The 16,337-nt window shown below is 50.5% G+C and overlaps 8 protein-coding genes across 8 annotated transcripts; 5 read left to right on the forward strand and 3 right to left on the reverse strand.

Annotated features, from left to right (window-relative positions):
• Positions 1-542: 542 nt before the first annotated feature.
• A1O5_00009 (uncharacterized protein) lies at positions 543-2,129 on the forward strand (the record flags this gene model as incomplete). The annotated part of the gene is made up of 1 exon (XM_007740630.1): positions 543-2,129. The coding sequence occupies one exon, from the start codon at positions 543-545 to the stop codon at positions 2,127-2,129; it is 1,587 nt and encodes a 528-aa protein (XP_007738820.1).
• A 161-nt stretch (positions 2,130-2,290) lies between these two features.
• Positions 2,291-2,845, reverse strand: A1O5_00010 (uncharacterized protein; the record flags this gene model as incomplete). Its single annotated transcript, XM_007740631.1, has 1 exon — positions 2,291-2,845. A coding segment is annotated over one exon (555 nt), but the record flags the coding sequence as incomplete, so codon positions are not given.
• Positions 2,846-4,455: 1,610 nt separating this feature from the next.
• A1O5_00011 (uncharacterized protein) lies at positions 4,456-5,355 on the forward strand (the record flags this gene model as incomplete). The annotated part of the gene is made up of 1 exon (XM_007740632.1): positions 4,456-5,355. The coding sequence occupies one exon, from the start codon at positions 4,456-4,458 to the stop codon at positions 5,203-5,205; it is 750 nt and encodes a 249-aa protein (XP_007738822.1). The 3' UTR covers positions 5,206-5,355.
• Positions 5,356-5,439: 84 nt separating this feature from the next.
• On the reverse strand, positions 5,440-7,128 carry A1O5_00012 (uncharacterized protein; the record flags this gene model as incomplete). Its single annotated transcript, XM_007740633.1, has 1 exon — positions 5,440-7,128. One exon carries the CDS (start codon positions 7,126-7,128, stop codon positions 5,440-5,442), a length of 1,689 nt encoding a protein of 562 aa, XP_007738823.1.
• A 299-nt stretch (positions 7,129-7,427) lies between these two features.
• On the reverse strand, positions 7,428-8,495 carry A1O5_00013 (uncharacterized protein; the record flags this gene model as incomplete). The annotated part of the gene is made up of 2 exons (XM_007740634.1): positions 7,428-8,161; positions 8,213-8,495. 2 exons carry the CDS (start codon positions 8,493-8,495, stop codon positions 7,428-7,430), a joined length of 1,017 nt encoding a protein of 338 aa, XP_007738824.1.
• A 1,096-nt stretch (positions 8,496-9,591) lies between these two features.
• Positions 9,592-12,772, forward strand: A1O5_00014 (uncharacterized protein; the record flags this gene model as incomplete). Its single annotated transcript, XM_007740635.1, has 2 exons — positions 9,592-9,651; positions 9,710-12,772. The coding sequence occupies 2 exons, from the start codon at positions 9,592-9,594 to the stop codon at positions 12,770-12,772; spliced, it is 3,123 nt and encodes a 1,040-aa protein (XP_007738825.1).
• A 692-nt stretch (positions 12,773-13,464) lies between these two features.
• Positions 13,465-14,907, forward strand: A1O5_00015 (uncharacterized protein; the record flags this gene model as incomplete). The annotated part of the gene is made up of 2 exons (XM_007740636.1): positions 13,465-13,486; positions 13,541-14,907. The coding sequence occupies 2 exons, from the start codon at positions 13,465-13,467 to the stop codon at positions 14,905-14,907; spliced, it is 1,389 nt and encodes a 462-aa protein (XP_007738826.1).
• A 178-nt stretch (positions 14,908-15,085) lies between these two features.
• A1O5_00016 (uncharacterized protein) lies at positions 15,086-16,021 on the forward strand (the record flags this gene model as incomplete). The annotated part of the gene is made up of 1 exon (XM_007740637.1): positions 15,086-16,021. The coding sequence occupies one exon, from the start codon at positions 15,086-15,088 to the stop codon at positions 16,019-16,021; it is 936 nt and encodes a 311-aa protein (XP_007738827.1).
• Positions 16,022-16,337: the final 316 nt, after the last annotated feature.

The following is a 16,337-nucleotide window of genomic DNA, read 5'->3' on the forward strand; positions in this document are numbered from 1 at the left end:
CGACGTTTGGCACGCATGGAAATGGACCTTTATGACCAATAGAAGAGAGGCATTGGCCAGTCTAGCTCAAACAGCTGGACCGCAATCTCAAGTCATTGTACATGTAGATACTACTCAGTAGGCTGAATACAGTACTTGTCCTACTAGCAAAACTGCCTTCGCTACCTCTATTACGCCGCCCGATGAAGCCTCCTAGCTCCACGTGCGATTCATTCTGATGCCAGTCTGCCACTTCTTCCATCAAATGGCGCCGCACGGGGTACTCGTAGGTCAACGTCATAGACTGTGGCGGTGCACGCGCCCGCAAGAGATGCGCCTGCCACCGACCTGGTGCTGCCAGCCCACGATGATCGTTGCCGGCCAGTGTTAATTCCGAGTATCCGTAGATTCGGCCTGCCCGGACGAAGAACTGGACAGACAAAGTTCACGCCACTAAATAATGCATTGACAGCCTGCTCTGCCTCTTGTTGTTCTTTTTTCGGATCGGGAGCAGGCACTCCTGGCCTGCATTTACATGTGTCAGCGACGCTGGACCACCCGAAATGGTTGAATCTCCCGCATCCGAAGCATCCCAAGACCAAGAGTCGGCCGACGAGTCGACTGCGGCGCATCCGCCTGTCAAAGCGCCTGCGGTCAAGGACAAGGAATGTCAATACTGTCACCAGCAGTTCACCTCCTCGTCGCTCGGCCGCCATCTCGACCAATTCATCTCTAAAAAGAAACCCGATGGGATCCATGATGTCGAAGAGATACGGAGGTTACGAGGAGGCATCACGCGCCGCACAGCGAGAAGCAGCAAGCGGGACAAGGACAAGAATGAGCATGAAGATGCTCCCTCATCACAGGCATCTCCAGGCCCCAGTATCGGTCCCCAACCAGGCACTCTCATCTCGTCTGCTGTTGAACTCAACCGCATTCCTCCCGGTGGCATGCATGTGCGCCTGAACAGGCTCAATTGGCAGGCTACGGGCGTCATTACAGATCCTACCACCCTCGACTCGCCCGCCACGACTGCTGCTGCTGCCGCCCCTCCTACTCCCGCCATCGTCTCTAGTCCATCTGGGACCAAGCGCAGTTTCTCTGTCTATGCCCAAGACCTCAATACCACCAGCAATGCCGAAACTACTCGCGCTCTCGAACTTGCCCTGCGCGAAGTCCTCGACTCTCTCCGTGCGGCCACAAAGCATGCCTCTCCCAAACCCTCTCCCTTTAAATTCGACGTCCAGTCACAGACATTTCCCTCTCTATGCCTAAAGATCTTGCCTGCGCCAGCCACCTTGTTCCAAGCTTCTCCTTTCTCGACACCGCAGTCCATCCCGATCAACCCACCCGGTCCTGATCAACTCGCCCCTCTGCGCCAATTGCTGACCTCTACCATCGATCACTGGAAATGGCAGACACTGCGACTTGCGCAACCCACGACTTCCAATATTGCGGAAGAGGCCGACTTTCTCACACGAAGCGCGGCGCAATGGACCGAATCGACCCTTTCACATCTTGATACAAGCTATCAGAATTGGATGGCGCATCCGATTGAGATTCGCAATCTACTGTGGCAGGTGGAATTGCTGAGGTCGTACAATTCGGAGCAACAAAAAGTGCAGGAGATGGAAGAAAGGCTAGAGAGGTTACAGCAAGAGGCAAATCAGTTACAGCAACAGGTGGAATACCTCTCTCGATGTCAGTGGCCACGTGAGATGGCGCTGTGGCCGCCCGAGCGTCGGACGTTTGGGGCTTCTATGCGCGAAGAGTTGCGACTAATGACCCTGAATAAAGTGCCCGCTGGATCAGGCGGACCCGAGGCGCCCGAAGAGATGGTGACTTTGCCCACGGATAACATCAAAACGAGGCAGGGTGACAAGTGGGACTTTGATAAGTTGGTCAATAAGTGGAAAGCACATGTCAAAGAAGACAAGAATCGGCGTATGCCACAATCTCTGGTATCCATGGACGGTAACGGCGGCGCTGCGGGAGGGGCACCGAGCGTGAAAATGGCAGAGCTTAAGAAAACACAGAGCGAACCGGGGATGAATGGGTTGTCGAATGGGCAGTCGCCGACCAGTGCGGACGAAAGGCGGAAGAGTATGAGAAATCCAAAGGCCAATATCAGCATCATATCGGACTTATAAATGAAAGTAGAGTGAGGGGAAATGCAACCAGCCAAGATGATATTGTATTCCAACCCCGAGAATATGCATATTCGTGTCCAAACTAACATGCATATATGTCTGTCCGTCAACGCCATGGCAAAAAGGGGTCATCATCTCATGTCAGACCCATATTGTACGTTTTAAAACCAAGTATCCCGCCCATCTTCTGAACGTAACATCCCAGAAATCGACCTTGCTTTCGCCGAAACCTTGTTCTCAAGATCGTTGTCGTCAAGTTGGAAACGTACACGCATCTGGACGCGTACAGCCCCTGAGAGTGTTATTCCTCGTCTTCTCCCTCCTCTACCTCTTTCTCTCGTTTCGCGAACAGGCTGACTCGATTTTGGATCGCATAAATAGCGTAACCCACAATGGCCAGCACCACGAATAGAATGATCACAATGATCGCTATTACGTAGTTCCTTTGCACCATGGTTCCGATCGATTGGAGGTTGTGCAGAGGATGAAGAAGGCTGTAGTCGAAAGCTGTTCGCGCTTCCGGCTATCTGGTCGTGTGAGATCAGTTCGCTCCGAGTCCGCAAGTGAATTAAAGTGAATGTGCGAAATCGAGCAGGAGGAGGTGGACTAAGCTGAGGTCCACAAAGGAGTGAAGCGCTGTCGGGAAGTCTTCTTATGGTAACCGGTTCCGATTGATAGATTCGAGGAGAGATCGCTCGTGGCGAGGCAGGAGGTGATGCAAAGGGTAGAGAGGAACCACAACTAAAAGCAGAAACAACAGTTTGCGGCGCCGTGGGATCAATCTTGAGAGGGTTTGTACAGAATGGCCTCAAGACAAAGTCAGAGAGTCTATGTCGGGAATGATGTCAACAGACTAGTGGTGTTGACTTCCTGTGGCTTCGTGTTTGCGTTGCAATAGAAGGCTGCTGAGGAAGATGAAATGTTACAAAGAATTTTAAACATCGAATGGACTACATGTAGTTATCCGCGAGCACGAAGCCCAGCCTCGCAGATGCTCTGAACTCAGTATGGTGATGGCTGGTTGCGAAGATGTGGTGGTTGGGAGAAGGTAAAGTGGCAGGGTAGTCCACATTGCGAGGCTGGTTTCAACTACTCCACATTTGGAAATCGTGAGGCTGGCCTACCCAGTACCCCGCTGTAAAACGGAAAAACAAGGATTATCACGTGATTTTACCAATTGAGCCAATGAAAGTCTTAACATCCCTGGGTCAGCCTTCGGAAAGAGCCCCACCATTGCTAAAGCGTCGCACGAGAAGGCTGCATTCTGGTCCATACGTCCAAGGACCTCGCACAGATTGTCGAATATACTTCCACGTTACCAAGCACAGAGCATTCAAATCGAGTCGGTCATAGACATAGTCAACTGAGCCGAGGACTATTAGGTGCGGCGAAGAATACGCGCATCGGCAACAATAGAATCCTGGTCCTCTTGTTCGTCCGAACTGATTTGCATATACCTCGTATGGAGCACTATACACTAATGCCTCAGTCCCATGGGGATGCCGGGACCGACCGTCTTCCAAGGTTTGATCTTGTGGAACAGCTTTCTGCCCCATCACATTATTTATTTTTTAGGAGACGAGAAACCACCCAAGCTCTGACCACTGACCCGCATGTCCAATGACGTTGGCATTCTTCGCCCTTAATTCCTCTGGCGACAGAAAGGGTAATTCTGGCTTTAAGCTTCCAGTGACTGCAAGCGAGTAGCCGTGGACATGCAAATTGGACTAAGCCCTAGTTAACATAGTAGAACGGTTGCACGCCCTGCGCATCTAAGCGGCCGGGGCAATAGAGACAAGCACACTTTTCTGGAGTTTTAGATCGATAAATTTCACCGGATCCTCGTGCAGACTCATATTCTTGCATGAACTCAAGGAAGACAGCGGATGGCTCGTCTCTCATCATCCAGCCGGGTCTCTCGTCTCTCTCTGGCCCTCCGTATGCATTTGAATCTCTGTTGTGCCTCGAAAATGAATATCTTGAGTCTATCTCAACAAATATGACTGGGTGTGTCTCCCAAATCTTTCTTCGTCTTTGTCGCTGCAATTTACTGTTTTTGCACACCTTGGAGCCAGTTATTATTCTCGTGTCCTGCACCTATCCTTTGTCCTGCAACCAGTGAGACCTTCACTCCATTGTTACATGCTAGCCTTCCCACATGATACCCAGATCCATTCTGCTCCGGTCTGTCTCATTGTTTTGCAACACGACAAAGAACAGTACCATGCTGCTGTATCACAGATTTCTCCCGAATCCGCCTTGTCCTCCACTCAACAGTCCGACAGACTCATACACCGATGCTTGCGCCTGCTGGCCACACTATCCTATGAGCACCGCTAAGCAGAACAGCAGAATGTCGAGCCGAAGGCTTGACACGTCTTGCGTCAGTTTTGCATCGGATAAGGGAGTGCGATCGCCGAGGACCCCAACATATATACCAGATTCTCTATCAACTAGCTCACTGCCACCTTTCGATCACACTAGGTACTTTGCTGAACATACCCTTGAAGGCGATAACCGACAGCCGATGCCTCCTGCACCTCAGCAACAGCCCGTGCCATGGACATGGATTTGCCACTTGTGTCATTCACAATATCCCCTTGGCGTAACGCGCCGATGCTTGGTTGACGGACACTACTACTGTTCAGGGCAGACCGACTGGCCCAGCCTGAAGAAAAAGAAAAAGCTCAGGGCATGTTCGAGTGAATTTGACTACGCGGCATGGAAAACCTGGGGAGCATGGCGCCGAGGAATTCTCAAAATCGTCCAGAATGAGAAGGTCTCGAAGGGCTGCGAGTACTGTGACTTTCCAAGTCAGTGTCGGTATCCTGTTGATTCACACCCGCTTGGTGATGCAGCGGCGGCCCTGGTGCATCCAAACGCCTCTGTTAGCCAAGAATTGCGCGAATTAGGAGCGAAGATCGACGAACGCAGAGTAACAAGTCAAGGTGGATCGAAAGCCAATGAGAATGTCCGGTTTGGCCAAATATTGGAGAACATCTGCCCCGGTACGAAGTCACAGACACCGGGTTCACAAAAGCTGTCCAATACAACACAGCAAAACAAGAGTATGTAAAGGAGCAAGAAAAAACGTTCAGTCAAAGGTCCGAACCCTTCATTGGACGAAGAAGCGGCTGGAGAAGAGAAAAAGTTGCGCGAATTGGTCGGACCAGATCTGTGGTCGTGCTTGGAAGACGTTGGTTTGGACAACTCGCGGATTGAGTAAAGGCTCGCGGCGTTGATTTTGTATAGTGCAAGAAGGTTCTTTGTAAAATGGTATTGGTGCATCAGCTCTCGTGGCGTACTCCATCTATTTCCCAACCAAGCTGCCAACATACTCTGCAATCGCCAACATCTTCTCTTCCGTAAATCTTCGTCCGACAAGCTGCAAACTAACGTGAGCGCCATCATACAAGTCGGTATCATAAGCTTCGAAAGCCTCCTTGTCTTGGTCGTTGATTGGTGTGTATCCTTCCGCATACTTATCAATCTTTTTGTCTGCAATCGTGACCGGTACAACAACACTTGTGTAGTCAAGCCCATTCACAAATACACTATATCCGTAATACTTGTACAATTGGGGTCTCGCAGCCGCGTATGGCGCAAGAGGACAAATGAAACCATCCACAGGTTGGCCCGTCTGTGTCAGCTGGGCCGTGCTATTCCAATAATCCAAGTATTGTTTCTGGTATTTGCGCTTCTCAACGTTGTTGGCAGCGATTTGTGATGCCGTCATTTCCTGCGTCGGCCCGTCGCCGTAGCTCATTTTGATTTGAGGAGACATGGGCTCACCAGCAAGTCCAAAGGCTCCGTGCACGTCCTTGCCGCCATCATATGCCCATGTCTTGAATGCAATATCCAAGATTTTCTTGTGCGAGGGTGGTTTCCACTCAATGATCTGGTGTCCCGCCTTAGTAAGAGCCTCGGCTAGCATAGATACTGCTCGGGAAACGGGCGGCTGAGGATTCACGATACCATCCGATTTCAGCACACCGAAGCTGAGTTGCCCTTTCTGAGAAGAAGATTGGACAATATCGCGAATTGCTTGTTCTTGGGCATCACGCCACGGCATGTCGACCACCAAAGGATCGTGAAGCCATGGCTTTTCCGAGAGGATAGCTTTTGTGAGTAGTCTGACAGCTCGAGCGGTAGTGGCCAGTGGACCGACAACGGACAAGACACTATTCTGCCCATCCATGCTGTTGGCCATTCCTTCATAGGGCAGCCTCCCAAATGACGGTCGAATACCGTAAAGCCCATTGAACGCTGCAGGAATGCGGATTGATCCCCCGATGTCGGTCCCGAATCCGCCGGGCGATCCCCTCAACGAAATCAACGCTCCCTCGCCCCCAGAACTGCCACCAGAACAGAGGTAGCGGTTCTTGGGATTCCAAGTATAGCCAATAATGTTGTTGACAGTCTCTCCAGTCATCAACGAATGTGGGACACTGGTCTTACAATAAAGCACAGCACCTAGAGCCCTGAGCTCTCTCACCATTTCACTTTCATACTGGCCCTTGCGTGGATCATCAACTTTGCCTTCAAAAGTTCCTATCCAGCCGACGTATCCCATCGAAGTCTCGACATTCTTGACATGGAACTGATCTTTCAGCGACACGGGTACTCCATGGAGCGGGCCGATGGGTTTTTTGTTCTTTGCGAAGTACTCGTCAAGGGCTTTGGCAGACTCTAGGGCAGCATCAAAGAAAGTCTCATGCAGGCAGTTCACCAATTGATGAGCCAAAGAGGCTCTGTGACAGAATGCTTGGGTGACATCAACCGCGGACCATTCACCGGCAGCGACCTTTTCGGCGATGCCAACAGCATCGGTTTCTGTGATTGTGATCTCTTTCTCATCGAGGAATTGCTGAATGTAGGATCCAGTAACGTCTTTTTGCTCTTCCGGGCTGGGGATCTTTTGGACTCGCCATTTCTCGGGGATGGAGTTCAGGATAGCATCTCGCTTTGCCTTTGCAAGCGTTTCCCAGTCGGCAACCATGGTGGCGGATGGAAATGAGGTAAGTGTCAATCTGTCAATGTCCTTTACAAGGAAAAGCACGAACTGTCCGAGAAACGGCTTCCGTGTTGTACCCCTCGCGAGATGTTTCAGTTATATGAGGGGGTACCACGAGTCATTGCTGCTTGGAGACGCACATCTCCACCACTAATTGGTGCGGAGATTAGGACAAATTGATAATGAAGACAAAACTTCTCCTGCCTGTTTGGGCATGATTCCATCACTCCGAGTTGGCGGTACTCATCCTTTTCGATCTGCGTCTAAAGTCAAAAGGGTGGAATTCATTCAATCAACTGACGGACATTGAGGTTGATCCGTTTCTTGCTCATCCATCCTCGCCAGTGCTGATATGGTCCTCGCTGCGCAATATCTGGCCAATCCTGCAGCCATGCTGGACATGTGCCTGGCAGAATTTTTGGCACGCCATGCCAGGCATATCTGGATTTTCCAGACATGACAATAGCATCCCCGGACCTCAACCGAATGGCAGCAGCGTTGATGCTATCTTCATTCCCAACAAGAAAGATAGCATCGCACCCAAAGCTGATGCTAATGAGACTGTTATCGGACGCCTCACTGATGTCTCGATGCACACTCAACGTATCTCCGGGGCTGTAGAAATTGACAATGGCGGCCTGGGCGTCAACGGTAGGAAATATCTTTTTCAAAAGTGCAGCTATGTCGTCAGGGAAAGGCGGCGGTTCGCTGTCGGGATAGATCTTGTTCGTCCAGTCGTACTGACCCCCCAGAGTCACCCATCGCAATTTGGACCCAAGCATCTGTGCTGATGTGATGGGTTTGTGGATTGCCGGATCCTTCGGGTAGATCACCATGTCTAGGTCTGCAGCGAAGAAGGAGGAAGGAGACGGATCATCAACTTTTGGAGGGTAGGAGATATGATGGTGGTGGTTAAGATTAGTCTTGTGGGCGGGATTAGAGAGATCACGATGAAGTAGCCTGTCTAACAAAGCGACTTGAAGCCGAGGAGGTAAGAGGCAAGGAAATACGCGTAGGCCTACCCAATGTCAGCTGCGCTGTGAGATAGCAGACAGCAGTGCGAGCGAACCAGGTATTCCGTTGACCTCGAAGGCTGCTCGTGCCGGTAATGTAACGTCTTGAAGACTGAGTGTCGCGTCGTCCGTGGCATTGTCGAGGAAACCCTCTGTCCAGATGTCGAAGTCACTCTGTCGAAGAATATCAGACTCCGGTAGTGCTGACACTCTATTCACGTCCGGGTCTTGTGGGTCGATGATGCCCTGATCGGCTTCAATTTCTGCTGCAGGCCGTTTCCGCCATCGTTTGAAAAGCTCTCGCATATATTCGGGGGGTCTAGCCTGGGTATCATGCATCATCAATACGAGGGCAATCCTGATACTTTCCTAAAGTCGGAATGGGCAATCTGTCTGTCTCGGTCAAAATAGACAGTAAACCGGGAAAAGGGGAATACGAAGGTAGAATCTCTGCTGGCGAAATAATCGCAGGGTTGCCAGGATGCTAGGATGAGTATATTAAAAACTGTCGTGAGCTTGCCTCCTTCGGGACGTGGGTGATGCCGCCCTGTGCTCACCCTACTGTAGTGCCCACAGTTCAGATACGGGAAGATCGATGTGGCGTTGTGCTATTATCCGTATTCAAATTGATGTGTTGAGCATTAGAGGACTGCCTCGTAGTATTTATTGTGATCGCTCTCTTCCTGCTTCACTACCTAGTTAGACTCTCATTGAACAGTAAAATTTTTTTTTTTTGCATCCAGTTTCAAATTACTCCCAGTAGGTGATGGGCGGGATCTCAAATCGCTGGTGCTTGTACCCAAAAGGGACTTCAGTTGCGTCCTCCGTACTGGGTACACCATGTATTCTATTGGTATGCACATACGACCGGACTTCTACGGGATGGACGTAGAACAATTTCTATCTGAACGATGGGAGGAACATTTGCCTCTCAACAAAGATCTGACCAATGCAAAATGGGGATACATTCCCTTCAATGGTGGCCGCAAATATATCTAGGAATGGATGTTGGTCTAACTGAGGCGGCATTACTGAGTACACGCCAAATTTACTAAATAGCAACCTGAAACTTCCCATTGAGCTCTAGATTACATAGTATTAGCCTTGTGAAACTGGCGAGCCCAAACGCAACAGAAGTCGAGGATTCGAAATACTTGTAGTTCTACCTCGTAGACGGATGTGGAACGAGATGTCGGGCCAATGTCGGGCCGTGGCTGCGGTTCCATTTCTTCAGGCGAGATTGCCGTAAACAAAATATATGAACTCGGTTCGTGTTGCATCAATGTTCGTCCTTTGAGTCTCTTTCTCCTAGGGAGAGCTCCCCCAACTTCTTCTCCTAAAATACTTTGTATGTGGTCACATTGATAGAACCTGTATCGCATCTCGGGCAAGGGGTGCCCCGCAACTTGAGAACTGATCGAACCTGGTCTAAAGCATGGCCGCAAATGGCGACAATAGTGAGAGCGACACCAGTGATCTGAACCCCAGAGCGAGCGTGGGTCTTCGTGAGCTGTACGAAGTTGGGAATCGCCTGCTAACATTCTCCATATTAGCTACGTCAATCATCATACATTGATCCCGCTACTGGCACACGGTTGAGCAAAACATTTACCCTCCACAACTTCGACCATCCCGATGCCTCACGCCACGACGTGGACGACGCCACTCCTTTACTGGGACAAATCGAAGAATACCGTGCAGGCGGTCCTTGGCCCAGCCATGGCTTGTTGGTATCAAAGAGCTTGGAATATGCGAGCTGGGCTAGGCGACTCATGCTCTCAGATACGGGAAAGGCGATCTTCAAATGCGCTCTGGCGTACCTCTTGGGCAGTCTGGCCACCTTTGTTCCCCAGTTGAGCGAAGTGTTTGGCAAACAGAACTCGAAACATATGGTCGCCACGATCACAGTCTATTTTCATCCCGCGAGATCTCTCGGGAGTATGTTAGATGCCCTGCTTTTGGCTACGTCTGCGTTTTTCTACGTGGCTGTCGTGTCCCTCCTCAGCATGACAGTCGCCGCCTTTTTTGCAGATACAGTCCACCTCATTGAGCTTGGACACGCCATTGTTCTGGTTATCTTCGTTGGAGGCGGTCTGGGGCTTGTCGGTTGGATCAAGCTTAGGAGGAATGATCCCTTGGTGAACATAGCATGCTCTCTGGCCTCCCTGAGCCTGGTCACTATCCTCACGAAAGAAGGTGCTGTTCAGGCAGGCGACTACTCCACGAAGTCAATCTCGCAGATCCTCAAGATGATCGTTGCCGGTGTCATAGCTACGATACTGGTTTCTTTCTTGATTTTCCCCATCTCCGCCAGGCACAAGTTGAGGAAAAATCTCCTTCACGTAACCGATGCCCTTGCTGACATGCTTGCCTTGATTACGAGCAGTTTCTTATCTGGAGATGAAGCAGAACTGGAAGACAGTGTCTTTCAGGCCATTAGTGACCAACACAAAAAACTTTCTTCCACGATCCCCCAAAATTTGAAAGAAGCAAGATATGAACATTATTTGCTGGGCACTGAGACACAAGCCCTGATTGAGGCTAGGCTAGCGCAGTGCATTCAGCGGATCTCGCAGAGCATTGGCGGTCTTCGGAGTGCTGCAGCCATGCAGTTTGTCGTTACAAAGCAACCGGCCTTTGGGTCTGTGCAATTCACGGCAGAGCAAACTTCTACGCCACGCTGGATGGACTCCATGGAGAGCTCCAAAGTCAGTACAAACGATCGAGACTTGTTGAGTTACTTTGTGCCGCAGTTGCCTGTGCAGGAATCAACTAGGCCACTGACTGGGTCGTTGTCGGGCCCAACACACACGCCGTTTCGATCACCCGCACAAATTTTCGAGCTTTTCATTCGCCATTTGGGCCCTTCCATGAGATCTCTCGCTTTCACACTGAAGGAAGTGCTGGATGACTTTCCTTTTGATGCCTCAAAACGTTACGCCATTGCATCCAATCCCATATTCAAATCAAGCCTTGATCGAGCATTGGAATTGTACAAGGAGTCTCGAAAAGACTCACTTCTTGTTGTCTATGGTCAGAAGGATATGGATCGGTCTCGACCAAAAGCTGTTCAAGCGGATTGGGAGGATGCTGCCGCGTGTTGCGGCCACTTTTCATTCTCTTTGGTGGAAGTAGCTGAATCCGTGAAAGAATATTTAATCATCCTCGACGAACTACAGCTCGAGGTCGACGAACATCCTGCTGGGAAGACGTGGCACTGGCTGAAGTTTTGGCGATCGCCCTACAGCCAAACAGATCTGACAGGGATTGACCCCGATTTTGCCAAACTGGCAAAAAGGTCTGATGAACTCGAGGTCAAGTTTAGCGACAATCGTCTCAAGGTGTCTCCACAGCATGAGGTACCTCAGTGGCCCGATCAACCTCGCTTCAAACAATTGTTTTTCCGCTACCTCTACGCAGCTGCATCTTTTTTCCGACGTGACGATATCAGGTTTGCCATCAAAGTCGGGCTGGGCGCCATGTTGTACGCACTGCCGAGTTTCATCTCCTCGACACGGCCCATCTACCAGCATTGGCGAGGAGAATGGGGCTTAGTCTCATATATGCTGGTGTGCAGCATGACAATCGGGGCGTCGAACACGACAGGCTACTCGAGAGTGCTTGGAACCTGTCTCGGAGCTGCTCTCGCTGTGGCTGCGTGGGAAATATCGCATGAAAATCCCGTCGTACTGTGCCTTTTCGGGGCATGTATGGCGTACTGGACCGCATACATGATCATCGGAAAAGGCAAAGGCCCGATGGGCCGCTTCATCATGTTGACCTACAACCTCAGTGCCTTGTACGCGTACAGTCTTGCTGGTCGTGATGATGAAGATGATGGAGATGAAGAGGATGCCGCCAAGAATCCTTTGATCCTTGCAATTGCCGGACATCGGGTCGTCGCAGTAATCTCTGGTTGCATATGGGGTCTGATCATTACACGCGCTGTCTGGCCCATATCGGCTCGGCAAAAGCTGAAAGATGGTCTTGCACTACTGTGGCTTCGCATGGGCTTGATCTGGAAGAGGGACCCATTGGCCATGCTGACCGAGGGTATCTCACCAGACCGATATATGAACCTCCGAGAGGAATTCTATCTGCAGCGGTTTCTGGCTAAGCTCCAGAGCCTGGTAGAGGCTTGTAAAAGCGAGTTCGAGCTCCGGCGGCCGTTCCCCCATGCAATCTACGGTCGGATCCTCAGGAGCACTGAGCAGATGCTTGAATCCTTCCACGCAATGAATGAGGTCCTTCTCAAGGATTTAAACACATCCCTCGGGGAGGAGGCACTTCTGAAGGCCACAGTCAATGAACGAGCACAACTGTGCAGGCGAATCAGTCATTTGTTCAGCGTTCTGGCAAGTTCTATGAAGTTGGAATATTCAATGACGAGTGACGCGTTGCCCAGCATCGACCATACGCGGGATAGGCTCTTGGCAAAGATTTTTGAGTATCGGCAGAGTGACGCACAGGAGCAAAAGACCAAAGATGAGGATTATAGTCTCTTGTACACGTATGCCTTAGTCACAGGCCAGCTAAGCCTCGGGATCCAGGATGTATTGAAGGAGATAGAAAACCTCTTTGGGGTCCTTGATGAGGAGGCGTTGCGGCTTCAGTAGCAATGAGCAATTGCATCCCCCGCACCGAATTCATCTTTATACCTATGTAGGTACTCAATGTTGCATGGATTCGATCAGTATCCTTCTGTTGGGGCCTTCAAAATGCATTTTGTGAAAGCTGGTCGGCGTTCATGGTCGATTCTACGGTCTCGTACGCGCGTCTCGTTCGTTGATTATGCAAACATGCTTTGGGGCCGTGGGCGGTGGTGAGGAAGCCACTCGATCAAGTTCATATATGTGGGGGGTAGCAGGGGTTGTTATTAGTGACTCGTACGAGGTAATAGTCCATGCTCCATTGGATGTACGGAGGAAAAAGTATTTATTCCTTTCTCGCTTTGGACTCGGTATTAACGCCTACCTATGAGGATCCACCGAAAAGTGGATGTGTGCCCTGTGGTGTGCGAGGCTCGGGAGAAGCACAGCCTCCGGGTCGCCTACTAGGCAGCGCCAGGTCGAGGACGTGACCTCGCGTGCTTGAAGGCAGAGCGTGGCTGTGTTCTTGATATCTGTAATAAGAGGCACGGCCCGACAGACTCGTTTACGCCTGTTGATGGACCCAACGTCTTCACATCCGTAGAGTCAAACTGAAGCTTGCAATTCTTGAGAATTGCCCAGTAGCCAGTTCCTCTTTTACAGCAAGGAACGCCCTCCCCTCCAGTACCACAAGAAGATCACGACAGTTCTGAAACGCGATGCTGGATGAGAACCTGCCAAGTATGTGTGACTGATTGTCCCGTCTTCCACCAATCTAATTGCTAAGAGTTGCAGCCTTCGTTCTTAAACCATCCAAAGACAAACCCAAGCAATTGTCAACCTTTCTCTTTTCTCAGCATGGAGCCGATTATGAGCCTTCTTACACGGTACGACATCTAGATCCAGATCACCACGCCTCGAAAAATCGATATGCGGCAGCACTTTACGATGCCTTCAGTCCTGAAGTTCTCTATGCCGAAGTTCTACTTATCCCAGAATGGACACAACCTCCTCCTCTCGCAGAGCAAGCGCGGTTGAGCGGTGCTATCCCACCTCCTCCTGAACCTATCCTACCCTCCGAGTTCGTAATACAGCTGTACAATCCAGATCAACAGATTGTAGTAAGGCACAAGGCTGCCAGTTTCAACAGATCTGCGTCATGGGAATTTGAGATACCACAGCAGACCTTCCGAGCCCCATCTGGGTCTGCGCTTGATCGAACACAATACGATCCTGCTGTTTCGGAAATCACGCCCAAGATCGTGTTCAAATGGAAGAAGGATAGCAAGTTCTCGAAAGATTTGGCATGTTTCATGTCTGGCAAGAGTACAGATATAGAAGGCAAGGGGAAACACAGAGATCCAGATATCACTGTCTCCATATTCAAGGCCCTGAAAGAGTTGACTTTGTACGAGCCAAATCTGCAGAGGGTTGACATTGAAGACCTGAAAGGCTTCGAGGTGGTCCTCTTACTGGGAGCTGTGGTGATTCGTGATGTATACTTTGGCTCTTTGAAAGACACCTTCAATCTTTCTGCTGGTAAGAAATCGAGCCCGACTAGCCCAAGCGCTGCAACTGCGATCCTCCGGTCGGACACCAGACCTCAATCAGTTTCGCCCACCCATGATCCGCGACCGCCATCCACAGACCGACGGACCCAATGGGAAATCGAAGCCGAGTCCGCTCGACTGCGAAGACAGGCGATAGATGAAGAGAGACAAAGGCGGCGCAGAGAAGAGGAGGAAGAACGATTGACCAGGCAGCTGTTAGAAAGGGAGGAAAAAGAACAACGGAGGAGACAGCGAGCAGAAATTCAACAGGAGACGGAGTGGCTCAAGCAGATGTATGGACGAGAAGATGCCTCTGCTCGCCCAGATCTTCCTCCTCGAGATCCGCGACAACAAAGGCATCACTCTGAAGCGGGACAATCTGCCTATTTTCAAACCCAACAAGGACATTACGCCCCTGCTCCATTTGCCAATGCCTGGGGAGGATATCCTCCAGGTCCTTACATGTCGGGAGCTGCTTCACAGTCGAGTTTTCTTGCGCCTACGCCTTCGCAGCAACAACAAATCAAACCGAAATCAAGCATTTTCAATTTTCGCCGTCGGAGTGATCAAGATGCAAACAAGTTGCAAAGAAAGCGAAGTGCCGTGTTCTGATAAACCGAGCTTCCTTTTCGGGCCATGACGGACCCTGCATACGGAGTCTGGTCGGTGATTTTCCCGGTCGAACTTCATGTCATCACTTCTCAGATATTTTAAGGGGTGTTGCTGTCTCTATCTATCTTCGAGCAAGTTCTGCCCTTGACCCATATCGTTTCCAGCATCGATTTTTAAAATGGCCACATCCTTGGGCAAAAGAATTGTCTTCACTGGTGGTTCTGGAAAGGCTGGACGACACTGCATTCCGTATTTGCTCAACAAAGGACACCAAGTTCTGAATTTGGACTTGGTGGACTTCCCGAAAGGCCACATCCCTCCAGGCAAGAGTGTCTACACGATGAAGACAGATCTGACGGACGGCGCTCAAGTTTTCAATGCATTGTCATCCCTGTTTTCGATGAGTGAGTACGATCTGCCGACGCATCCTGGTCCTCCCGACGCTGTCATTCACTTTGCGGCGTATGCCCGCAACATGATTGTGCCAGACAGCGAGACGTTCCGGGGCAATGTCATGAGCACTTACAATGTGATCGAATCTGCTTGCAAACTGGGTGTTAAGAAGATCGTCATTGCCAGCAGCGAGACGACTTATGGTGTTTGCTTCACCCAGGGAGAGGATGACTACCTTTCTTTCCCTCTCGATGAGGATACTTACGATCGTAATCCGGAGGATACGTACGCCTGCAGCAAACTGGCCGGAGAGCGAATTGCACGGACTTTTGCCCGACGCTTCAATAACGATATCTATGCGCTGGTGATCGGGAATGTGATTGAGCCGCAGGAATACGAGAAGGATTTCCCTCGACATGTGGGCAAACCTCAGACGAGGAAAAGGAATGCTTGGAGCTATATTGATGCTCGAGATCTGGGCCAGATATGTGACTTGTGTGTCGCGAAGAGCGGACTCGGCTTCCAAATATTCAATGCAACCAACGACACAATTACCACGACAGTGCCGACGGAGGAGTTCTTGAAGAAGACGTGTCCAAACACACCAATCACGCGGAAGATGGGTGAGTGGGAGGCCCCGCTTTCAAACAAGAAAATCCGAGATGTTTTGGGATTCAAGGATGTTCACGATTGGAGGAAGTATTATACTCATAAGGAGTGAAGCCTCCGTACCAGTCAGTCGATGGACGAGCAAAGTGCGCTAAACCCTTGGATATCCATTGTGCCAACTAGTGTGGGAGCTTCCGAAGTCCCTCGCCCCTTGTCCAGCTGAAGCTGGCGAAGAGAGCATATGTGCGGGAGCCGCGGGACTCCCGGTCGGATGGTTGTGGACCAAGCAAAGTTTGGCTGTGCTGAAATTAGCTAAAATACAAGTTGATGTTCAGTAACTATTACCTAGCGAGCTAGGTACCTAATGTACAACTCGAAATGGACTGTGGTCCGTAGAGTCATCTAGACTTTAGTTTGAGCTGTACGGC

Source organism: Cladophialophora psammophila (assembly GCF_000585535.1).
Source record: "Cladophialophora psammophila CBS 110553 chromosome Unknown aczJe-supercont1.1, whole genome shotgun sequence".
NCBI classification, from domain to species: Eukaryota; Fungi; Ascomycota; class Eurotiomycetes; order Chaetothyriales; family Herpotrichiellaceae; genus Cladophialophora; species Cladophialophora psammophila.